Raw genomic sequence first — 23,954 nt, forward strand, 5'->3', positions numbered from 1 at the left:
GATGCATTGTGATTAAATGAAATAAATTATTATTTATATAAAATAATATGACCTGAACTAGTTGTTGGCAGAAACAAAGTTTTACCTCAAGGTCAGTTTTTTGGTTAAAATTAGAATATGTAGGTCTTTAGTAAATAATTTTCAAACAACAAAACTGTAAATACACTTTTAATTAAATATATTCAAAAGTCTACACAACAAATCTAATTTCCAAATCTACACAATAAAGACTATCAGGAAAAACTAAGTTTAACATAAAAATAACCATCAAACTTATACTGCTTTATTTGATTAAATGTTACACAGCTCTCCATGTATTTGCAACTTTACGTCTTTCTTCTACCTTAGTCGGTTTACGGACACCAATCACACTTGAGAACTGGAGTTTTAGTCCCGCCCCCTGTGACATGTCTTCCTGTGGCCATTTTACACTTGGCTAACTAAAAAAAACAAAAAAACAAAAAGAAAACGTCGCACTCACCTTAGCTTCAACGTGACGTATTATAAAAAGGCTGTTATTGAAATAACTCCAGGGTAAGTCTTTCATCCGTTCTGTCTAAAAATGCACTCGGTTTTGTAACAGTTGAGAGCCGTTTTGGTTCGGTGTGTCAAACCTGGAGTTGCTAGTTAGCTTAGCTGCTAGCAGAGATGACCGCTGCACGTTAGGTTCCTGTTCTGTTAATATTTGTGTGTGCTTTGGTAGCTGCAGAAGAATGCCTGTTGTTGAAAGTTTTCGTAGTTTGTTTAATAAAGTGGACAGAAAGGTAAGAAGATGAACTCAAAGTGAGAGTAGCGTGTGTACAGTAAAAAATATGCATCCGAACGATCACATTGCACAACACTACTCTGCACCCAGACTTTATTTTTTTTTCTGTAATTCGATATCTCATCTCATCTTAGCTCCTTATTGCTGCTGTCATCTTGCATTCAATAGCTTTAACTGTCAAGAAGCAAACGCTTTGAGGAAATTTCAAAGTCGACATGGACTATGAGCGGAGGTGAGTAAATCATTTATTTTTTTTTAAATATTAATTATTTGGCATATTTTTCGTTGAAGACACTTTAACGTCATAATATCCTACATCATCAGGGGTGGTCGAGGCGATCGCATCGGTCGCTATGGTAGCTCTCACAATGATCACAACTTTCGGGACATGGACTATCGTGCTTATGGGCAAGAGGATGAGGAGGGAGTCCATGAAGTCAGAATGCAAGATGATGGGTTATACATGCCTGATGAGGCGCTAGGTGCTCATGACTTCCCAGCAGGATTCCAAGGTTCCCCACATTTTCACCATAGAGGGAATACCAGAGGTGACATTGGTCTGGAGGGGAATGCCCCTGTATGGCCCCCCTTTTCTCAGTCACACCCTGATTGTGCACATCTCACCCACCAAGGGGAGGAGGATGGATTCAGACAAGACTTTGAGCAGATACAGACTGGCCCGCCAGGAAGGGGTAGGCAGAGAGGTGGAAGAGGCTTTCCAGAAAACAGGGGTTTAAGTAGGGATGGCAACTGGGTTGCCCATTCTGAGCAGATGGAATTCAGACCAAGAGATGAGGACAGGGTCTCTCGTGGAGGCGGAAGGAGGACGAGGGTAAATCCTGAGAAATGCATAATTTGCAACATTTTCTTTCTTTTAGTGGGAGTGATTCGTTATTTTAATTCGACCTTCTCTGGAAGACTTTTCCAGCAGCAGCGGAGGAAGGCGGTTGTGAAAGCGCTGGACAAGACCTGTCTGCAGAGGAACTGGACCAGAGAGACCAGGACTACCGTGCAGACTTGGACCAGAACCAGAGGCCCAGTAACATTATCATGCTTCGCATGCTACCAATGAGTGCCACAGCCAATGAGGTGTGATTTGTTCCAAGCTATAATCCTTTATTTATACAGGAAAAAATCTCTTCAGAGTCATTGTCTCATTCACAAGAGAGATCTGTTACACACATCACAAAAAATAACCTAAAAACAATAATACAATGTACGTAAGCCGCACCAAGCAGTGGTGCAGCTTATGCTTGTATTCTAAGCTACATATATTTTTTTTTTATAAGATTCGGGCACAACTTCAGGAACAGGGGATCCAGCCAAGAGAAGTTCGCCTTATGAGGAACAAATCTTCAGGTGAGGGTTTGTCTGCTGGTCACCTTCCCCTCCTTGTCTCAATCTCATCCACTCCTGGCTCTGTTGTTGTTGCCGCTCTCGTTGTTTTTCCTCTTAGGATCGATTGCCTTCACTTTCTCACAGCCTTGTTATGACACATGACAGCTCTAGCACAGCGCAAATGTTTAGATATTCAGGTTTGTACAGAGAAGGCTCAGACTCCTGCTTTGTGACTTTGATCTTCTGGTTTCTGTCCTTTTGCTGTTCCTCACAGAGCAAAATCCATCCATCCTTTTAAGTTATGTCCTACTAATTTCGCCTCTCATGCAAACATGTGGGCCTACTGCCAAGAAGTATCATTAACTCGATTTTCCTGTTCTCTGTGTTTCATATACTGATATATTTTTATTCTTGTTTTGTGGTTCTGTCCCATCCATCTCGGAAGTTAAATGCGCCTGGGCTGAGCAAATTTTGAAAGTTAAAACTCCAAATAGATCAATTATTTCCATAGATAAATTGTGTGTCCTGAGAATGAAACCTTGCAGCTAACGATCAGCTACATGGTTGATTTTCTATATATTTTTTTTCCTAATGTTTCCCATTAAGGTCATTGTGTCTTTGGTGTCGCACTTTGCTAACTTCCTGGTTGTCTGTAAGGTGTGCTTTACTGACACTGGCACACTTACCCTCCCCAACACTCTGCTGTCTCTTTTAAACCCACATCAGTCTTTATCTGCTTTTCAGATTAGTCGCTGTGATCTAACATTTTGGAGAATAACCTTTGTATTTTTATTTTTTGTGCATACTTGTTGTTGTAAATCTAAGTATTTTGCACCAGGTAAAATAATTCAGTGCCTTGCTAAAGTATTTTTACCCATTAAACTTTTTACTGTTTTGTCTTAAGAAACATTGTCAACAGGGCCATTGGAGGCTGATCAGAGTGGAAGGGAAGATGCATGAAGCTAAATATAGGGCTGCACAATATTAGAAGACAATACTTAATAGAACTATTGGAATGTTGTGATGAAACCACATTTTTCCTCAATCTTATCTTTTCCCTTGACTGTATTGGACTCCATCTCTTGGATTTAAGTCTACTGCAATGACACTCCACTGACCAGATGGAAAAAAGTGAACTCCCAGTATTCATGGGGATTACACACCACAGCCAACCATGAATACTTGGGACTCCTACTAAAAACGCTATTAAATAACTTCTTTAATAGGTCAAATGCTACATGTACCTTAGAATGCATTAATGTGCAGAGTGGAAATCATCTTGGCACTACTTTGGAATCAATACCAACAGTATTCCTTTTTTCAGTCCGGTCTTTTTAAAAATATTTTACATAAGTTCTATGGAAAAAAAATCAGAGAATAGCTGAATCCATGAATACTGAACTACAATTAGGCGAGATCCACTGTATTCTTTTGTTGCACAAGATCTGATAGTTGGTGTGTAATATTTAACAAATACAGTATTTCTAATTTCTGTTTAATATTGCATACCAAACAAATACTTTGACAACACAGCACAGGGTTAACCCTGTGATAAATTACATTTACTACTGTAATTTACATTAACATAAAAAGTTAATTACTTTTAACTAATGTAACTTAGAATAATGAACTGAAAAGTATAGCTAGAAAGGCAGAGTGTTGTTTTCTATCTAACCATAGTCTTTTCTACAATGGCCAAGTCAAAGCCCTGACCTAAATTCACATGTCAATCTAGTTTCAGGGTCCTGGTAGTGATGTTCCCAAAAAAGTTGGTTCTACAAAGTGTAAACTAAGTGATGTATGTCCAGCTTTTCAGATTTGTTTTTGTGGAAAGATTTTGAAAATCTTTTCTTTTTTAAATTACTGTGTGCTACTTTGTCTTGTCTGTCACAAAAAGGAAAAAAAAATCCACTAAAGTACATTGATGTGGTTTTATTTGGACAAAATGTAAAAACAATTTAAAGGGTATGAACACTTACGCAAGTCACTGGTTATACAGTAAAGGTCTCTAGTCTTTGCGATTGGAGTTTGAATTAAAAGTATCAGAAATGTGTGTGTTTGTTGCCGCTTGGGTATCTCGACTTCCATTTTGCAAAGAGCTCAGACCCAGACAGATGGGTGGGTAGTATTCCTCCTCATCCCCGACTCCAAGTGAGACCCATCCTGTGCAGAAAATTTGTGGGAGAGAACATGTCATATATATATTTTTTTTGTTGTTGTTGTTGGGGCTCAAACAGGGTTTTTCTCTCTCTTTCTCTCCTCTGTAAATGAAGCACTAACCCAAACACTGCGTTGTTGTTATGTTGTTGTTGTTCGGTTGCTGTGGCGCTGGGCGGTGTCCAGGTCAGAGCCGAGGATTCGCCTTCGTCGAGTTTAATCTCATACAGGAGGCCACCCGCTGGATGGAGACCAACCAGGTCACTCTCTCCAACACATACACAAATACACATATAGATTAAGTCAGTGGGACATTAGCTAACATGATATCCAGTGACATCATGCCGTCAGGTGCACTGTCATGGTTTTCTGCAAAATGCACTCTTGAAAATGATTGATTTCCTGTGCCTAAGGCAGGTAAGCCTTTGTATTTTTAGAATGTTTTCTTTCCACATGCGCACAAATTCCAGTAAGATGCAAATTCATGTACATCACAGCCAAGAATATAGACTCAACACTTGCCTAGTTTTCAAAAATAGATCCTCGCAGTCATTATCTCTACAGTATAACTTTTTTCCAATAGAGGGCTGATTTCTGTAATACCTTCTATCAGTCCTATGTCCGTTTTCTCTGCCACCTTTGGAGAGTACACACCAGTGGAAATGGAAATTCTCCTCAGGTATTTTGTATAGGGATGTACCGATCCGAACCCAGCTATTGGATCGGGGTTACCATCATGGCATTTTTTAAATAATCGATATCGGAGTCCCTGACAAAACGTAACTTCTGAAAACTATTGCTGATGTACTGTTTTTTTTTTTTCTTTTCTTTTTGCCAGCTGCACCACCAGTGAGCCCAGGCTGAATTTTTATTTCTTTAGTTGTTTATTTTGTGACAGTCCTGTCACACTTCTGCATGCATGGCTCACTAAGCTGAATTTTAGCCCATGCATATTACTTTGTTGTCCTAGTAAGAGTTTTTCATTCTTTCTAATGACATTCACAGTGAAAGAGACTGTGTTGGCTGCTGCCATTTTCTGTCTGTCTGTGTCATGTGACTTACTTTGTCTGCTGGGTTCAGATGTTCCCATGCGCTGCTTGATCTAATAGAAAGACGCGAAGCTGCAGTCGCAACTCAAGTGTGACGTTTATGAAGCAGGAAAATGGAGGCTCATGGAGATAGATCAAAACGGAGGGTAAACATGCTGGTGTTAACCTTGGGCTTAATCAAATTTACTTAGCATTTTCTGCAGAATTTGTACGTAGATTCTTGAATTCGCTAGCTTTGGCAAGTCAAAAACATGTTTAAAAGCAACTTTTTATTTTAGGTGGGATGTAGTAAGAACTTAATAGTCGCTCTTTTCACCAAGTTAATATATGTTAGAGCTGCATATGGAGGATTTTCTGCAGAAACACTGGTAATAAAATACCTTTAGCTGTCAAGGAAAACGGATAAGTGCAGATCCACCTTCCAGAACCTTATTGGTGAGTAAGTCCTAGTGTTGGTGAAATGTAGTGTCATCAAGTGCCACTTGTCAGCTGCTGAGTTTTCAAGCACATACATGGCAGTGATTATTAACTTAGATGAGGTTTCTGACTGGGACTCTGTATCGGAAAATGCCTAATGTTAAATGACTCGGATCGGTATTGGTGGTGGGGAGGGGTGGGCTTAAAAACAACCCTGATCTGAACATCCCTGCTATTTTATGTTGATTCAGAAACAACATAATGTTTGGTTTTTTTATTATTCGTTTCTTTCAACCATTACTGCATATTTTAGGACAAAGCTTTTGTCATTTGGGGTTTGAAGGGACTTGTGTGGGCTTTGTTGGAATCTGTGGAAAGTTTCCCCTTAAGGGGGGAGGGATAACACATTTATAAAGATATCGCACATTGTCCCTAAATAATGGGAATCCACAAAACTACAGACACACCATCTCAGTCCGTCCGAATTTTCTTAAGCTGAAGGTTGCAATTCTCTGCTGTCCTTTTTTTTTCCTCTTTCTTTTTTTTTAAGCCTCAGCTGTTCTGATTCTCTCTCTTCCTCTTAATTTGTTTTTTCTTCTCTTTCAATCTCATCTCTTGTGAGATGAGGCCTCTTTGTGGCGTGTGTGACATTATCACTGAAACTCATTCTTTGTCCCTCCTGCTTCTCTTTCTTTTTCCTCCAGGGGACGCTGATGATAATGGAGCAGCGCGTGTCCATGCACTACAGCGACCCCAAACCACGAGCCAACGAGGACTGGCTCTGTAACAAGGTTTATCATGCTTGAATTACCTGGTCTGTGCATATCAGACGTAATGTAGTGGCTCACCTAGCAGGACTTCTAATGGGTTCCGCGTTATTCTAACAGTGTGGTGTCCAGAACTTCAAAAGGAGAGAGAAGTGCTTCAAATGCAGCGTGCCCAAATCAGGTGAAGTTTTAACAGGAGTTGCTATTAATATCCAACCCGTTTTCTCTTCTTCTTTTGATTCATTAGTGTTGTGCTGTCTTTCCATAGAGGCTGAGCTAAAGCTGCCACAGCTGCTGAGGGAAATGCCTGTTGGAGTTCAGAAGGAGGGAGCCCAAGGTTTGCTGCCTCTGCCGGTATCGTACCACCCTGCTGGTCCCAGTGTTCCCCCGGGGCCTGCGCCGCAGCCGGCAGACGTCGCAAATGACAGTAAGCCTCCAGACGAGCTTTTACAATGCCCTAGACAATCTCTGCTGTTTATCACATTGATACAATTCAATTTGACTGCAAAGCCAGCAGAAAACGCCAGTTATTATCCTCTATTTCCACAGCTCTGATTCTTAGAAACCTCGGGCCCCATACAACAGTGGAAGCTATTTTGTCGGCGTTGGCTCCATTCGCCACCCTCTCCCCTTCCAATGTTCGCCTGATCAAGGACAAGCACACACACCTAAACAGAGGCTTTGCTTTTCTGCAGCTTTCTACTATAGTGGTAAGGGTAGAGAAAATACGTTTGATTTACTGACTCGCATGTTCCAGGTCAAACAGTAGAACCTCTTGTCTGGCATTATTGGATTTATTTGGGAATGACTTTATAGCCAAATGAAGCTGTGGAGATTTGTTTGTTGTTGTGAATTAGCCATACAGTTCAAACATTGAAGGAGATTACTCGCAAACATACAGATTAAACCATAGTATACTTTTTCAATGTTCGTTGTTTTATCAGTACAGCAGCCATACTGGAGCTGACCTCACGGTAAAAACATGAACGCATCACATGTTCTTTAGAGTCTTGTCATCTAGTACATCCTAGGGAATTTAAATGTCTGCAAGAAAATAAGCAGGATTCAAGAACTTACTATTTGCTTTTTGCGCTGATTTTTAAAAATAAACTTATCTTAAATATTAAAGGTCATTAGTAGGTCATTATTATTTTTTTTTAATCAACAGGAGGCCTCACAGCTGCTTCAGATTCTTCAGGCTCTGCAGCCCCCCCTGTCTATTGATGGGAAAGCCATTGTAGTGGAGTTTGCCAAAGGTTCCAAACGGTAAACTCTTTTAACAAATAATGCAGTTAAATATACTTGCAAATTTCAGAGGAGAAAAAACTGGATCAAAGTACAACACAGACAAAAAAAAATCTAGTTTAGTTATGAGATAAAGTGTGAGATTAAGAAAGACTGCTTTAGCCAACACTACAAAATCAATAATGACACTTTCTGTTGTTCTTATCAACATCAGTGATGTCTTTGTGACTGAGGGGAGCAGAGTGAGCGCGGCTACAGTGGCCAGCACTGCAATAGCCGCTGCACAGTGGGCTATATCACAGGTAACTTATCTAGCTTCACTTACTAATAAGGTGAAATGAAGGCATCCCGAACGAAATGCTTATTTGTCTACTGTTTGTTGTGCTTTATGATTTATTTTTAGAACACTCAGAATGGATCAAATGAGGATGCAGCAGTTTACCAGCAGGGAGCAGCAGTGACATACAGCCAAGAAGGACAGAGCTATTCTGGGGCAGACGGCGTCGCTTTAAGGATCCAGACGGACTCCAGGATTGCACCCCTGGTTGGTGCAGGAGCAGCACTAAATGGAGCATATACAGGAGGAACCCCAGGTTGGTCTGACTGATTCTTCTAGTAGTTTGTAACAGTGCTGTTTAATATTTCTGCAGAACAGTATTTGCTCATGATGTTTCCTTGCTCGTCTGTAGCTGTTATCTCATCTGAGGCAGTAAAACTTGGTCCAGCAGCTGGACAGCTGTCTCTCATCCCAGCAATCTCCACATCAGCCACACAGGTACATAGATTTTTTGTTTTGTTTTCCATTCTCTTCCTGTATCTTCCCAACTCGTTGTTTTAAGAGTTCTGCCTCTTCACAGGTTGAGATTGTAGGAAAACCACAGCCAGCTGCTCCTAATCAGCCTGCCATCCCCGGCACCGAACACGAGCTCAAACAATATCGTAAGTATTTCCTGCAATTAGACTTCTTGCAAAACTGCAGGTGGTGAAATTTCCTATAATTCAAAACTTTTTTTTTTCTTGTATATTTTTGCAGCTGTGCCAGATGTGTCTACTTACCAGTATGATGAAAGCTCAGGCTTTTATTATGACCCATTCACAGGACTCTATTATGACCCAAATTCCCAGGTAAACTGTCCACTCTGAACAAATTGCAGAGAACAGAACAGAAACATTTTGAATACAAGCGAGCTTATCCTTACGACTTCTTTTTGCTTTTGGGGTTCTTTCTCATGTCAGTACTACTACAACGCTAACACTCAGCAGTACATGTACTGGGATGGAGAGAAGCAGACCTACACTCCTGCTGCCAGCCAATCAAACGCCGAGGGTGCATCAGTGAAGGATGGAGCGTCCTCTTCGGACAGCACAGCAAGCAAAGAGAAAAAAGAGAAGCCAAAGAGTAAAACTGCTCAACAGGTACTCTACTAACTGGATACAAATTTAAGAGTTGTCATATTTATTGAAATAAACTAAATTTTTTCTTTTAATTTTACGTTATGTTGGTATATTGTACAATGGAATATTAGGGCCAAAATAAAAAAAATACAAGATTAAAGTCATAAAATGATGATGATAAAATAATACGAGAATAAAGTCGTAATATGACTTTGTTCTCATAATGTATTTATTTTTCTTAGTATGGCCCTGTTTCTCTGTAATATTTCCTATTCTCACAGTTTTAAGAAAATAGAGCAAAATGTAGTACTGATCAAACTTAGTGTTATTTATCTTGACAAATTTAGTTTCCCCTTTCATTTACAGGGTTTTGTTTAAATTTTGAAATCCCTTTTTAATATGGAATAAAAACATCTTAAATCCCTGTGAAATTTTACAAATGTATTTTTTTTAAATTTGCTTTTCCAGATTGCCAAAGATATGGAGCGTTGGGCTAAAAGTCTCAACAGGCAAAAAGAAAACATGCGTTCTGTCTCTTCGTCCCCTGCTGTCGGCTCTTCTCGAGGGCCGGGTCACAGTCGCTTTGACGACTACAGAGAGTCTGCAAGTGCCGATGCAGGCTATGCTGTTCTGGAGAAAAAGGTGCCAATACATCTGCCTTATCAGAATGTCAGGAGGAGTGATTAACTTGGATGCGTTTAGATTTTATCACCTATTTAAACCCACTTAATTTTCTGTCCTGCAGGGTGCGCTGTCTGAAAGGGTGCCGAGTTTTCTGGACCAGATCCGACAAAGTACAGAAGTACGAACATGGCTGCAAGCTGTGGAAAAAAATGCATACGTTTTTATAGCATTTTTCTTCATTTGAGATGTATAAATGGAGCACAATATCCATCTCATTCTCCAATCTTCTGCCTTGCCACCAGCAGCATTCGCCCCCTCAGCAGTCCGGTCTGGTCCCAGCCTACAGCGCAGAAAGTGACAGTGAAGACGAAGGAGCTGACAAAGATGAGAAAGAAGGGAGACTGACAGACTGGGTGAAACTGGCATGTCTGCTCTGCAGAAGGCAGTTCCCTAGCAAAGAGGCCCTCATCAGGCACCAGCAGCTCTCTGAACTCCATAAAGTAATTTTAAAATATTAGTTTTAATAATCATTAACAGCTCACTAATTTATAAAATGCATGTGTAAGATTGTCTGTGTACGTTTAAGACGAAACGTTGTCATTGTCTTTGAATAATTTTCCTCCTTAACTTTGTGTGACCGTTCACCTTTGTCTGCGTCTTCAGCAAAACTTGGAGCAAAGAAAAGCTCAGCTGGAAGCTAGTGGCAAGGTCAGTTGAGCTTCAGAGAGAAGGATGGACACCAACGCTTATGTTCAATTCGTTCACTATAAATGTTCTCACCATTTCTGATGCAGAGATTAGCAGATGATGGCGAACCACCAGAAGCTAAGAAGAGGAAGTTCAGTCCAATGTAAGCAGTTTTGATGTGAAAAAACTTCTGATTGTTGTTTTGAAGCTTTGCTTTAAGATTTTAAGATTTATTTTGTAATGTGTTGCAGGCTTGAACGTGTACTTAACATTCTTTTTGTGTTACCTTTTTATAGTGACGGAACAGGAACTAGCCTTGGTGCAAGGATGCTGCAAGGAGGTGTGAAGAAGGGGCTTCTGTTGCGCAACATGCAAGTGGAGTGACCACTTGCATTTTCCGTTTCACCCATCCTAGGAAATGATGAACTTGTAAAAGTGAACATATTATTGCTATCTATATAAAAACCTCTTACTTGTAGATAGATATTATAATTACCTCAACAGTGGTAATAGTCTCATGAACTGATCCTGTAGCAGTAAATGTTGGAATATTGCACAAATTGCACCTTTTTCGCTTGCTTCCTGAATAATGCAGTTTTCATTTTTCACTGGCTTTGAGGTTTGTTTGTAATAAAAAAGTTTGGAAAAACATTTGCTGCTCAGAAATTGAGTATCTGTAGCCTACAGATCTTTATGCCAGCAAATGAGTCTATGCACCATAGATATTTTTTTTTTCTTTTAAGTTAATGCTGCATGCCTTGTCATTCAATGAATGACTGATCTGGGCATGCACTGTGTATATTTTTGAGTGAGCACTTTTCTACAGATGTTGAGGCGGGAACATTGTGGCTACCTGAGCTGTAAAAAAAGTCTCACTATCATTAATGTGTAGATAGGAATTGTCTGTTTATCTTGTTTTAATGTACAATGAAACTAATATTGTCTTTAGAAAATTATTTTTGTCTACGTATTTGTCAATTAATGTGACTGTTTAATTAAGCTAATATACATTTTAAAAAAAATCAATCTTCACTGATGGAATGCATTTGAAAGGAGGTGGAATGTATTTCAGGTTTCAACATTTTAACCAGAAATTTCACCAGCTGTGTCTTTCGTTTATGTTCACATAAAGAAAGCGGAATATATTGCAATTGCCGATATGAATTTTGTGGTGTAATAGCTGTTTGTTTTTTTTGGCTCTACAAAAGCAGAGGTTTGTTCCTGATTTTTGGTTTTCGTGCAACTGCAACCCTCTTACTAAATCTGTTCGTGCTGCGCCTGCGTGGTTTCCATAGTAACGTTGTCAAACTTAGTTCTTTTGAAAACTGCTCAGGCGCCGCTCGCAAGCAAGCTGGTTGTACCCACTTTAAGACAATATTGGCCCCAATGTCTGACAATGATGATGTGTACCTGTCCCCCGAAGAACAGTTAGGGGAAGATGCGCCTGCTGAAGAAGGCGAAGAAGGGGAAGAAGCCGATAAGGTTCGTGTTATAGCGGTAGACTAAAGACAGTTTTAAAACAGTCCTTAATTTAGCTACTCATGTCAGTTTTGAGTCCTTAAAAGCCATATGTACATTTCTATTACAGTTCTCAAATGTTTATTCAGTTTTACTTCTGCCAAAAAAAGCTTGTTTAACCTGTTTCTACACCTGTAATGAGCTACTATAGGAAACTAATAAAAATGTTGCAGGATCCGCTACTAGCCAACGTGCGAACAGGTAAACTGTCTTGACATTATTCATACCACTGGCAGAGTTAAATTTGAAATTACTTCAAACAGGAAGTTCCTCATATCAAATTTCACATTTCATTTCTTAAAATGTAAAAAGAGCATAAGTTGTGGGGGGAAAAAAATTGTATGATGAAAATAATTATCAATGGAAATCTCTTTATGGACATTACTTAAACCGAACCCTTAAAACTTCTGATGAGCTTTTAAATTAATCACAATAAATTCCATCTTGGACCCTTTCGAATGTGTTTACATAGAAAAGTATATTTTTGATTAAGTTTTGCTTGAAAATCAGGAATTCAATGTTTTGAACAGTGCCATTGCAACTGTCACCTGGCTTACTGTAAAGCGGCACTGAAATTTGAGTTTTAAAATGGCGCTCGATTCACATGACCGGGTTAAAAAAAAACATCTGAAAAAGTAAGTTTAGTCAAGTTAAATGTCTTAAAGTCCAAAAACCGCTTGTGAAAAACCTTGTCTTTCGGATTCTTATCACATTTAACAGAAATAAAGGCTTAAATAGCTGTCTGTGAGTAATTCAACTGTATAACGTGTTTCACTTAGTAAATTAAGTTACTGAAATCAATGGACTTTTTAAATAAAGATTTGTTGAATGTGACGACTGACCACAACAACCTTAAACGGAGATTATATTTCCTGCAGATGAAGCAGTAATCTGTCTTGCCGTTTTCCATGCTATCATGACTTGGGAAGAAATGGTCTGCAGCAGACTCCAACCCATCCTGAAAGCACTCAGTGTTTTGCAGAGAATGCGGGCACAGCTCTTAACATTGGTTATACACTGACAAGTTTGCTCTTATAAGAGCACACTACATTCCCACAGCAGCCCCTCAAACAATTAATAGTAAAGACTTTAAAACATTCAAACTTTGGTACTTTGGCCAGAGCCTTTACCTCCAATGTTTTTGTGTGTTTGTGTTTAAGTAACGTTCACAATAAAACTGGCTTCTCTGTACTCCTCAGATTCAAGTGTTCCCATTGAACAAAGAGATCATCATTGAGGGGCTTTCATTGCTTTGTCAGACAGGAAAAAAACTGGAACATGCTTTTATCAAACTGGACCTTAAAGACAGGTAAGCAGACAAAGATCAGCTGAAAAATTTAATTTAGTGCCAGCCTTAACGGTCGGAAAGTGCGTCATGTTCAGAAATTTAAAATATCCAGACCGTATTTAGAGACTGAACTCTTTGCATGTAGATAGATTTTAAACTCATCTGTTTTCTTGTGTCTGTGTCTCAGAGCGTTAACTGACATAATTGCAATCAGCAGTTATATTCACATACGTTTTCTGGACTTATCCAACAACTACATCTCTGATCTTTCTCCCTTGGCATCAATGACTCATTTGCTTTGGCTGAAGGCAAGAAAGTCTTGACTTTATGTAGAAAGTTGCATACGTCTGAATCATTAAATAAAACTCATACTGAAAGCAAATCTCTCTTTTGCAGGTTGACAGAAATTCTATGAAATCATTTAAAGAGCAACCTTTATCTGAGTTTACCTTTCTACAATGGTTGAGTGTGGCATCAAACCAGATTGTAGACATGGAAGGCCTGGTTGGACCGTCCATAGAGACGCTCATACTTTCAGGTTTCTCCTTTTGACGTTTATCCAGATGATAAGTCTAACATATTTAGCAAACGTTTATATTAGTGGATATAATTAAAACCATTTCAATTGTTCATAACTCAAATAATTAAATCTTAAAGCCTATGTTTGTGAAAAGAATTATGTGACACTTTGAAACTTTCTTTCAGGTAATAGTATTCAGAAAATAAACGGTTTGCGAAATGCCGATTTTGCCAATTTAGTTATTCTAGAGCTGAGGGGAAACCAGTTGGAAACAACAAGTGGCTTTGACCTTCCAAACTTGCGGAAACTATACCTGGTAATACAAAGCATTGTGATTTGGATAAAATAAGTCACAGTTTCTTTGTCAACATAATCAGTCTCTGTAGAAGTTAATGTAAAATGGTAACTGTATGTATCAAATCTGGTTTTTCCTCAGGCCCAAAACTTTATCAAACGTCTTGAGGGTCTAGAGAAGCTAGAGCGCCTGACAACCCTACATCTTCGAGACAATCAGCTTGAAACTCTGGAAGGGCTCTGTCCTGAAATGAAGAGTCTTCAGTACCTCAATATCAGGTATTGTGGTACAACAACAAACTGGTGCCTAAATATACCTTTGGGGAATCAGCAAAGTCTATGAACCTCATTTTTTTTACTACCATCTTTTTCTCCTGTAGAGGAAATGCAATCGCTGAAGGAGACGCCTTACGAAGCCTCCACTTTCTGACAAGTTCCCTGAAAACTTTGGTTATTGCGGAAAATCCAGTAGTGGACGCAGTACCCTATCGGCAAACTGTACTAATACTCCTGCCTCAGCTGGAGCGAATTGACAAAGAGCCAGTTACCCTTACAGAGAGAACAGAAGCTCGGAGGACAATCAGGGTATGAATATGTTGTTGTTTTCATATCTCTTTTGTTTTTTTTTTGTTTTTTTTAATTTCAGAAATGTTTCAGCTTTTAATTGTGTGTGTTGTTTCAGGACCTTAAGGAAGGGGAAGCCGCACCTGTACCAAAAGATTAATAGAATGGGGAAAGTGGTGCTTTTTTGAAACGAGGAGCCTCTTGTGTATGAGTCAGCAACTCTGATTACAAATGTGTTTGTAAAACATGTCTCTTGCATGATTAATGTTCTGATTAAGATTTCTCATATATAGAAATACAGCTAACTGTAACCATTATATCTAGTTGTTTTCAAGAAATGGGGAATTGCAGAGTAACTGACATTAAAAAAATGTGCTTTGGCTGCACGATAAAAAGGAATTTTGTGTGTGAATATTGTATGTTCAGTTTTTCCCTGAGTAAGGATGATAGGGCAGAATCTGCTACCCACACTTCCTTGTAGCCAGCCTCCCAGCTCCAAATTTAAAGGAACAGTTACATTAGCTGTGCGTAGGCAAAAAACGTATTTAGAAACATGATCTAATGTAGGTAGGAGGAATTACACCCTTACTAATTAATATTCGTTTTATATCACTGTGTAGCCCAGTGGTAAACTGTATTTATGATGTATGTAAAAAGCAAGACGACGGAAGTGTGAATGTTATGGCGTTATCCATTTTTTTATGTTTACAACAAAAATAAAATGGAGACATAATGATATACTGAATAGTGACATCACTGTAACAGTTGTAATGCAGTAAAATGTCAACTTATCAAATGAATATTATACTAAAAGCAAGCATACGTATTTTTATAAAATGCAGGAACACACATTTTGTCATAGTCACACACGGTTTTTACGTAATACTTAACGTAGCCCTGCAGACTTCTCTATTTGTTTAAAAATCGCTTTTGCGGTAAAATGGTGCCGAATATGGTCCTGTAAGTTTTCGATTTACAAAAGAAAGACGACCTCAGAAAAGTTGTCGAAAGGTGCATCATGCTCTGCTTAACATACGCAACTTCTCTTCCTATAATGATTTGATTGGATGGGGGCTGGCTCGCCTGGTAGACATAAACCTCCCTCCGTGACAGTAGTTCCTCCTCCTCCTTTCAGTCGTTCTATACGCTGGGCAGCTAGCAGCGGCCTTCAAGTCCAGATAGCAGCCGTGTGCGGTGTTACATTACTTTAATTAATTCTCCAAGCAAACAAAGCGTTCCAGTTATCCTCCTAGAGACCATGGCTAGCTATCACAAACCCGACGAGAAGACTCTGCAGGGACTCAAAGACATTGCTAACAAGCTAAGGATCCACTCCATCAAGGCAACATGCGCTTCCAACTCTGGGTAAGTCACACAAAGTTACTCTGAGTCGCCAAGGGTTAAGGAAATCACACGGAATCACTGATAGAAGATTATTACCGTAGTCGTAGCGTGCAGACGATGCACGAGCTACCTGTGGGGGCCTGGTGGCTGCACGTGCAGTAGATTATGTTCATTCGGTGCAAGTTAGCCAGAGCTAACTGCGTATTAATGAGAATCCCGCTAGGGTTGTCTCCTTTCAGGAACACAGCAGCGTCTAGTGTAAGGAAATTCAAACCCACTAGATGGTTCATGCAGAGCCTCTTCGGTATAACGTTATATTTTAAGTTCCCCCCTCAAGGCACTTTTTTTTAATGAGCACAGATAAAGTGAGTCAAGTCTATGATACTGACTTCCATGTAACCACTATCACATGCTCCTGTGTTGTGGTCTCATGCTCGTTTTCTCTCCTGGGGTTTGTAATATCAGTTTATAGAATTTGGAATGCTCATAATTTTTTGTCTATTACAAATTAGGTTTTGGTTTAATTTATAAACTAGTTATGCATATCGGTAAGCTGTTTGCACACAATGTGCCTGTAATTAAATATTTCTATACTTTTAACAGTTATTTTCTCATTGTGAACGCAAAATGTTGAAAATTGAAACAGAAGTATAGGTTCTACTTATTTCCCCAAATGACGTTGAGGTACTATTTTGTCCCCACAGAATTTTTTGTCTCATATTTGTTAATCAGGTGTTGAAGTGTTTGCCCCTCCCTTAGGCAGTAATTGATATTAACTTTTTAGACTTTAGTATTTTTATTTTTCATTTTGTTTTTGTCATACACAAGATCTGCTTTAGGGCAGGATACAGCAAAGTTAAAAACTCCCTTCTCATTTAATTAACCTCTATTTAAAACGGTCAAATTCCCTAAAAATGTATCCTAAATCAACTAAAGGATTTAAATCAATAACATCACAATATATCTATTGTGCCATCCAATGTGTGCAATATTGTAATTGCATATTTTGTAGATGATAGAATTTCAAACTCCATGCACTAAGCTAATTTCAAACAACATTGCTTCTCCTGGATGGATGTTCTCTTACCTTTTTATGTCCACAACTGGTATAGAAAATCAGACAGGGGTGGAGAATTTTGGATGATGTAAAAGAGGAGCTGGTTGGGGGGGAAATGTGGATTATTCATAATTTATATGTTGTTTTTCAACAATAACGTAGTAGAGTCATGTTTTTGTGAAATCCGACTACCCTGCTATAAACGTAATAATAATTTTTCTTTTAAAAGAATCTGCATTCACTGTATGATGATCTTGTCCAGGTATGACTAGTAGTGTTACCATTGCAGTCTTGTACTTAAGTGAACTGTTCTTGCCCAGATTTCAAACAAATGCACTGTTTAACAGCAAAAATTGAAAACTGGTTACCTTGTGGTTTTGGCTCCTGTGTATGAACACCAGGTAAACAATTTTTACCAAAACAGAATAGTGATTAAAATCTATTCTGCTCCTTAAAGAATTGGTGCAGATTTTTATTTTCACACAGAAAATAGCCCCATTGGTTGATGCGGGTCGAGGCATGAATACTTGAAAAGGGTGCAGCTTTATCAGTTGGTGTAGCTGAACTTTGCTCCTGCTCTGTTAAATATAGTGGACTGGGTGTCACATGCATTATTACGCCTGACTAATTCATTTAGGGGAAAGCAGGGGGGAGTTTTGAACCAGATTCTTGCTTTCTCATTTTAGTCCAGTCATTACTGAGGAGAAATTTTAGTGAAAATGTTGACATGCATCAGTTTTATGTCATGTATAACACTTGGCAGCTACCTTTATTTATTTTTTTTCTTTTTAAATTCTTGACAAAAGAGTGATTCACTCATGGATTATACTTGTGCTGCACCCTTGACTAAGCCCTTATGCAAATTCTTTTTCTTGAAATAAAAGGCCAGTTGATGAGTCTCTTTGGGTTCCTACTTCTTCCTTCAGAGAAGGAAATAAGGAAATCTTTGTCTGAAATGAGGCTCGCACAACTTGTTACAAATCTTAAGTTTGTACTGCAACCGTTTCCTCGTTCTGACTAATGCAGAACAATGCACTCTTATTGTCTTTCTCTGAATCTGCCTTGCTTTATTTTCAGCAGGCTCTGTCTCAACAAGTGGAAGAGTGGTAAATTAAACAACTGGATCTTGCTTTTTAATATAAAATTTAACAGTGAATGATGTACATTTGCATTGGATTTTGTACGAGTTCCCAGCATGCTCAAAATGGTACCAGTTTTAACTTGACCACAAAGGGAAGCTGAAATCTGTTGGGCAACTTTGGGTTTCTAGAAATGTTTACAATAATCCCAACCCCGTTTTTAAGCAACTAACAGTTACACAAGGCTTTTTTGCAAGTTTGTTTTTTTTTTTGTTTTTTTTTAGCTTGAGGACATTTGTGTGGTAACCAGAGGTAGTTGTTTAAAAATTAACAAGTTATTGATTGATGGCGACGTTTTCTGATCTCAATAGGTCGTCTTCAAAAGCATTATCTGTCAACAATACAGTTGTGTAAATTTTGTGTGTTGTGGTCATGCTCTCTCATTGAACAGCAGTTCTCGTACAGTTGTTCTTTCACTATTAACATAGTGCTTTAAACAAGAAATGATTGAACTTTTTCAGACTAAACACGAAGTTTGAATGTAACATGCATGCACTGGCATGACGGTTTTGTATACTAATATTGTATCTGTGCTGTCAGCTGTCACTAATTGACTCCTTTTGATTTTGGTTCCTAAGCCATCCCTCATCGTGCTGCAGTGCAGCGGAGCTCATGTCTGTGCTCTTCTTCAACGCCATGCGCTATAAAGCAGATGATCCTCGCAACCAGTGCAATGACCGCTTTGTGCTCTCAAAGGTTGGTGCTTGATGCAAATTTCTACCCGAGAGTTGTTCATTTTCATTCAGTTGGCTGGTGATCACACCTGGGAATTGTTCTGTAACTCCCATCAGGGTCATGCTGCCCCTGTCCTGTATGCTGCCTGGGCAGAAGCAGGTTTCGTGAAGGAATCTGATCTGCTCAACCTGCGTAAGATCGACTGTGACCTGGAGGGGCACCCCACACCTGTAAGTTTATAAAATTGTCTGGAATTTTTTTTTTTTTCTTTCAACATGACTGGGGAAAAATGTAATGGATGTAAAATGTAACTTTTCCTTTTTCAATTCACCCTGTTATATCACAGAAACTAGCATTTGTTGATGTGGCAACTGGATCTCTTGGCCAAGGTCTTGGAGCTGCTTGTGGGATGGCCTATACTGGCAAACATTTTGACAAAGCCAGGTCAGTCTTTATTTTTTATTTATTTTTTTTTATTGAAGATCTGAATTGAGGAACAATTAGAGTTAAACCATTTTGGATTCTTAATCTCTTTTTCAGGTTCAAGAACTGTTTCATTTAGATTTAAATTGTAATATTAACATCCTTTGTGTCATCTCACCATTGCTTAAGAAAGCGGATTATTTGTGCAAAATGACCTGATTGTTCTCTGGGCTGTCATGTGTTGAAGGCCAAAAGGTCTCAAAACTAAGCATCTTTTGCTGTTTTAGTGTAGTGTTGGCTCCTTTATCTTTCTAAAAAGTAAATTTAAATTCCATTAGTTTGCACGGTAGTGTCCAGAGTAGGCATGGACTGTTTACCAGTATCAAGGTATTTAATAAGTGATATAGTTTGCAAACTGCAAAATTCAGTCATACTATTCGTACTGCACAGACTGGATGGTGGGGCAGGTGGCCTGACTAGCGAGTGACTTTATACAATCTCAGATTTAAAGTTTTGGCATCTTTTTAAACTCAAACAATAATTCAGGACCCTTTTGACCCTACTAGCTTGTAATTGTATAGAAGCCACAAACACTTCCTTTTTTTTCTCCTCCTCTATTCATTGCAGCTACCGTGTGTACTGCATGCTCGGTGACGGTGAGTGTTCGGAGGGATCCGTGTGGGAGGCCATGGCCTTCGCGTCCTACTACAAGCTGGACAACCTGGTGGCTATCCTGGATGTCAACCGTCTCGGTCAGAGTGAGCCTGCACCCCTGCAACACGACATGGAGACCTACCGCAAACGCTGTGAAGCCTTTGGGTCGGTAACAACACGAACTAACACACTTTCACTTTTTAACCTATCGGGACAAATTTGTGAGTTTAATATTATGAACTTTTGGTTAAAATTTGATTTTTGCCCATTTAGTCTGTTCCCATTTCTGATGTTTTTGCTGTGAGCCTCCCATAAGATTTTATAAATTTAACTGATATTGATGCATACTTTTCTGAGATTTATTTTAGTAATGATTTCTATTATGTTTAAATGTGTGTAGGTGGAATACTTATGTTGTGGATGGGCATGACGTGGAGGAACTGTGTAAAGCTTTCTGGCTGGCTAAGCAGGTTAAGGACAAACCCACTTGTATTGTTGCGAAGACCTTCAAAGGAAAAGGACTCAAAAGTATGTATAAACAAAATTTAAAGACGTTTCCTCACTTTAAAAACAAAATCCTAAATTTTTTTTACTGAAACTTGTTTACTCATGGCTCTCCAGACATTGAGGATCTAGAGAACTGGCATGGGAAGCCAATCCCTAAGGACAAGGTAGATGGCCTTCTGAAGGACTTGCAGTCTCTGATCCAGGTCCCCAACAAGACCCTCTGCCCAGAGCTGCCCAATGATGATGCAGCACCAGCTGACCTGAGCCCCATCTCCCTACCTACACCCCCAGCCTATAAGAAGGGAGATAAGGTAGGAAAATACACTTTTTATATAAAAAAAAACCCTTCATGCTGTAATTTGGCTGTGACTGAAGACACAAATAAATAATCATCAATATTTTTGTTCCATAAGTCTTGCAGACTTAAATTTCTTTCATTTATGTGACCAGTTTCATTGATGACCCATCAGTCTTTGCTTTACCCTGTTCCCATTTTTCCCTTTAGATGGCAACAAGGCAAGCCTATGGTGTAGCACTGGCCAGGTTGGGTCAGGGAAGCAAGAAGGTGGTTGCCCTGGATGGAGACACCAAAAACTCCACTTTCTCAGAATTATTCAAGAAGGCCCACCCTGATCGCTATATTGAGTGTTTCATCGCTGAACAAAACATGGTAAAGTACACACACACACTCTCTCTTCTTGATATTGTTCCATATGGTGTAATCTGCTGCTATTCATGCTTAGTCCTGTTATCTCCAGCCTCTTTGGTCACTTGTGGCCAGGTTTTTCTTTTGAGCCTTCAATGTTTGGATCTCTGTTATCTCATCAGTTGTCATTTTGACTTGTAGAACTGTTTTTGCCTATAATTACAGGTAGGAGTAGCCATTGGCTGTGCCACTCGTGACCGCACAGTTGCATTTGCCAGCACCTTTGCTGCCTTCTTCTCTAGAGCCTACGATCAGATTCGTATGGGAGCGATCTCACAGTCTAACGTCAACCTAGTAGGATCTCACTGTGGTGTCTCCATTGGTAAGATTATGGCTCTAAATGATTGCCATCAAAAGTTCTGGTTTGCACGCATCTCTATTTTGAATTCATGGTTCAGCAGGTTTCGTTGCTGTTCATGCATTTAAAAAAAGCTTTTGAAAACACTGCTGTAAAACTTTGGTATGGTCTGCCTTACTTCTCCATCACAATCGCTAAATAGTTAACCTTAATGTTCCCAGATAGCAAACTTTAGTGATGGCTTCTGTAGTCTCTTAAGTTCTGCACATAAACGTTTTGTGGGTGTGTTCAGGCTTAAAACACAGAATTTGATCAGGACACCTGCATGCTAAACCTCGAGGTTATTATCAATGATTAAGTGGGAGAACTCCGTCCTTCACCGGTCATATCTACCTTCAGGTGAGGATGGTCCATCTCAGATGGCTCTCGAGGACTTGGCCATGTTCCGCGCCATACCGACGTGCACAGTGTTTTACCCGAGCGATGCTGTGTCAACGGAGAGGGCTGTTGAACTGTCTGCTAACACAAAGGTCAGAGGCCTGCCTTAAGATTGTCCAGCAAACATTCTTCCCAGGGTCTATAGTCGCATACCGCTTTCTGTTCTTAGGGAATCTGCTTCATTCGTACTAGCAGACCAGCCACTGCCGTCATCTACTCACCAGATGAGAAGTTTGAAGTGGGTGTAGCCAAGGTAATCAATACTGATGATTAATTGATCTGAAAACAGGGCAGAATCACAACCGATCTTCATTTGATGTTTGCTGACATTGACTGAATGGCCTCCAGGTTGTGCGCCAGTCTGACAGCGATGTGGTGACTGTGATTGGAGCTGGTGTCACTCTTCATGAAGCTCTGACTGCTTATGATGCGCTTAAAAGTGAAGGTAAACTCGCATAAAAAAAATAATAAATAAAAATTTTCTGAAGCAAATAGCAGCCTGAATAACCTAAACCTTAATTTGCAGGAAAAAACATTTGCGTAATCGACCCATTTACCATTAAGCCCTTGGACGCCGCCACCATTTTGTCCTGTGCCAGAGCCACAGGGGGGCAGATCATCACAGTGGAGGACCACTACAAGGAGGGTAGGCTTGTTTACTTGCTCCCATTGTCCTAATTGAGTTTGATGATGCATTAAAGCTTTCTGGAATTTTATGGGGGAGATTTTTATGTATTTTCTTTTTTAGGAGTTGGTTGGATTAAATGAAGTTGTAGTAGTAAGAACATATTTTCCAGGCTACAACTTTTGCCTTGTGACTGCAGGACAAATTTTCTGCCACTTGTAGGTCTTGCATTAAAATAAAATGTGGCTTATTTGATCTTTAGCAAATGAAGGCTGGTTGGACTTGTTGGGTTTAAAACGATGAACTTTTTAAGGGTTATGCAAATTTCCTAATTTTTAACATGCCCTGCCATTGCTTAGATTTTCAACAAAGTTTTCCCTTTAAGCTGTGACGTGGAATCAGTTTGGGTTTTTGCTTACATTGTGCATCATCTCTGTCCAGGTGGTCTCGGCGAAGCCGTGCTGTCTGCAGTGGGCGGGGAGCCCGGCATCGTGGTTACCCGGCTGGCAGTGAGTGGCGTTCCCCGCAGTGGGAAGCCCCAGGAGCTCCTGGATATATTTGGCATCAGTGCCAAGCACATCGTCACCGCTGTCCGCCAGACCTTTGCAAACTAAAGACTCCATCTTCTGAGCTTTCATCACAACCTGCTTCCATCTGTCTATCGTCCACACCTGCTAGCCTCTCTACTGCCATCTTGTGGCTTTAGAACTGCAGTTCACTAACCATGTATTGCATTTTAAGAGCAGAGTGTAATGTGTTTTGCAAATAACCCCTTTACCTTTGTCCACCTTTGTCAGACATTCCTTTTCCCAAATGCTTGTTGAAGCTGAAAACTACTGTAAAGTTTGACGGTACAAATTTTGATTGTCAATTAACTCAGGCCACGACTTTTATCATCATTCCCTTTATTTTATTTCTTTTCCTCAACTCTGGCTTTTCACTATGACTGCTGTTTTTGCAATGCACTGTATCTCTTATGTAGTGAAAACCTTTAGCTCAGAGTTCAGATGTTTTCTTTACCGCAGAATTAAGTCACACAATGACATTCCATAGCAATTCCTGATCCCACAAAATCTAACGATGCTTTTGGTGTTTGCAGGTTTTCAAGTTCCACCTGTTGTAGCTGTGATGTGCTAAATTAAAAGTTCATGGCTTAACACCATTATTGCTGTCTGTTGTTTACTTCCTGATGCTAATTCCATTGTGTTTTTTCCACTTCATCTACTCTGAGATAAATTTGGTTGTACCTCAAGCTCGGTGCTCGGATTTGTTTAGCTGCGTTTCTCTCAAAGCAGCAGCAACTGGAAATGCCAAGTCTGTGTATTTAAAGGAATGTTTTCCAGCCACTTATTATATAGCACAATCAAATAATTGTGACACCTTCAGTTGTTATAAAAATGCTGTATATATATCAAACATGACTTAAAAGAAATTTGACTTCAAAATTTAATGCCTTGAA

At 39.5% G+C, this 23,954-nt stretch overlaps 3 protein-coding genes across 5 annotated transcripts; all 3 read left to right on the plus strand.

The window, feature by feature from the left end:
• Positions 1-400: 400 nt before the first annotated feature.
• rbm10 (RNA binding motif protein 10) lies at positions 401-11,590 on the plus strand. 3 transcript variants are annotated; one of them, XM_007568913.2, is made up of 23 exons: positions 401-534; positions 935-998; positions 1,091-1,598; positions 1,685-1,855; positions 2,056-2,125; positions 4,448-4,521; positions 6,432-6,518; positions 6,615-6,675; positions 6,763-6,921; positions 7,044-7,204; positions 7,663-7,760; positions 7,954-8,041; positions 8,143-8,332; positions 8,429-8,514; positions 8,597-8,678; positions 8,773-8,864; positions 8,976-9,155; positions 9,603-9,776; positions 9,880-9,936; positions 10,061-10,258; positions 10,422-10,466; positions 10,553-10,608; positions 10,742-11,590. In XM_007568913.2, exons 2-23 carry the CDS (start codon positions 982-984, stop codon positions 10,827-10,829), a joined length of 2,742 nt encoding a protein of 913 aa, XP_007568975.1. In that variant the 5' UTR covers positions 401-534; positions 935-981; the 3' UTR covers positions 10,830-11,590. The 3 variants fall into 3 exon arrangements, with proteins under 3 accessions (XP_007568975.1, XP_007568977.1, XP_016535554.1); XM_007568915.2 differs by having other exon boundaries at positions 402-534; positions 10,064-10,258; XM_016680068.1 differs by lacking the exon at positions 401-534 and adding an exon at positions 634-764.
• Positions 11,591-11,706: 116 nt separating this feature from the next.
• lrrc23 (leucine rich repeat containing 23) lies at positions 11,707-14,992 on the plus strand. The gene is made up of 8 exons (XM_007568911.2): positions 11,707-11,927; positions 13,163-13,272; positions 13,439-13,559; positions 13,648-13,789; positions 13,957-14,087; positions 14,208-14,344; positions 14,446-14,650; positions 14,748-14,992. The coding sequence occupies exons 1-8, from the start codon at positions 11,832-11,834 to the stop codon at positions 14,787-14,789; spliced, it is 984 nt and encodes a 327-aa protein (XP_007568973.1). The 5' UTR covers positions 11,707-11,831; the 3' UTR covers positions 14,790-14,992.
• Positions 14,993-15,736: 744 nt separating this feature from the next.
• Positions 15,737-23,657, plus strand: tktb (transketolase b). The gene is made up of 14 exons (XM_007568917.2): positions 15,737-15,994; positions 18,748-18,865; positions 18,961-19,074; positions 19,191-19,288; positions 19,895-20,086; positions 20,322-20,449; positions 20,543-20,739; positions 20,934-21,098; positions 21,300-21,456; positions 21,832-21,962; positions 22,040-22,123; positions 22,219-22,315; positions 22,397-22,516; positions 22,937-23,657. The coding sequence occupies exons 1-14, from the start codon at positions 15,888-15,890 to the stop codon at positions 23,107-23,109; spliced, it is 1,881 nt and encodes a 626-aa protein (XP_007568979.1). The 5' UTR covers positions 15,737-15,887; the 3' UTR covers positions 23,110-23,657.
• The last annotated feature ends 297 nt before the right edge of the window (positions 23,658-23,954 follow it).

The sequence above is a fragment of the Poecilia formosa genome, unplaced genomic scaffold, assembly GCF_000485575.1.
Source record: "Poecilia formosa unplaced genomic scaffold, Poecilia_formosa-5.1.2 Scaffold232, whole genome shotgun sequence".
In the NCBI taxonomy this organism is placed as follows: domain Eukaryota; kingdom Metazoa; phylum Chordata; class Actinopteri; order Cyprinodontiformes; family Poeciliidae; genus Poecilia; species Poecilia formosa.

Bases quoted from the DNA above. Each gene is read 5' to 3' on its own strand.
- lrrc23 (XM_007568911.2), top strand. From the start codon at position 11,832: ATGTCTGACAATGATGATGTGTACCTGTCCCCCGAAGAACAGTTAGGG. The intron at 11,928-13,162 runs GTTCGTGTTATA...TGTACTCCTCAG, and splicing joins AAGGGGAAGAAGCCGATAAG to ATTCAAGTGTTCCCATTGAA. The intron at 13,273-13,438 runs GTAAGCAGACAA...TCTGTGTCTCAG, and splicing joins AAACTGGACCTTAAAGACAG to AGCGTTAACTGACATAATTG.
- tktb (XM_007568917.2), top strand. From the start codon at position 15,888: ATGGCTAGCTATCACAAACCCGACGAGAAGACTCTGCAGGGACTCAAA. The intron at 19,289-19,894 runs GTCAGTCTTTAT...TATTCATTGCAG, and splicing joins AAACATTTTGACAAAGCCAG to CTACCGTGTGTACTGCATGC. The intron at 20,450-20,542 runs GTATGTATAAAC...ATGGCTCTCCAG, and splicing joins CAAAGGAAAAGGACTCAAAA to ACATTGAGGATCTAGAGAAC.
- rbm10 (XM_007568913.2), top strand. The intron at 2,126-4,447 runs GTGAGGGTTTGT...GGCGGTGTCCAG, and splicing joins TATGAGGAACAAATCTTCAG to GTCAGAGCCGAGGATTCGCC. The intron at 8,515-8,596 runs GTACATAGATTT...GCCTCTTCACAG, and splicing joins TCTCCACATCAGCCACACAG to GTTGAGATTGTAGGAAAACC.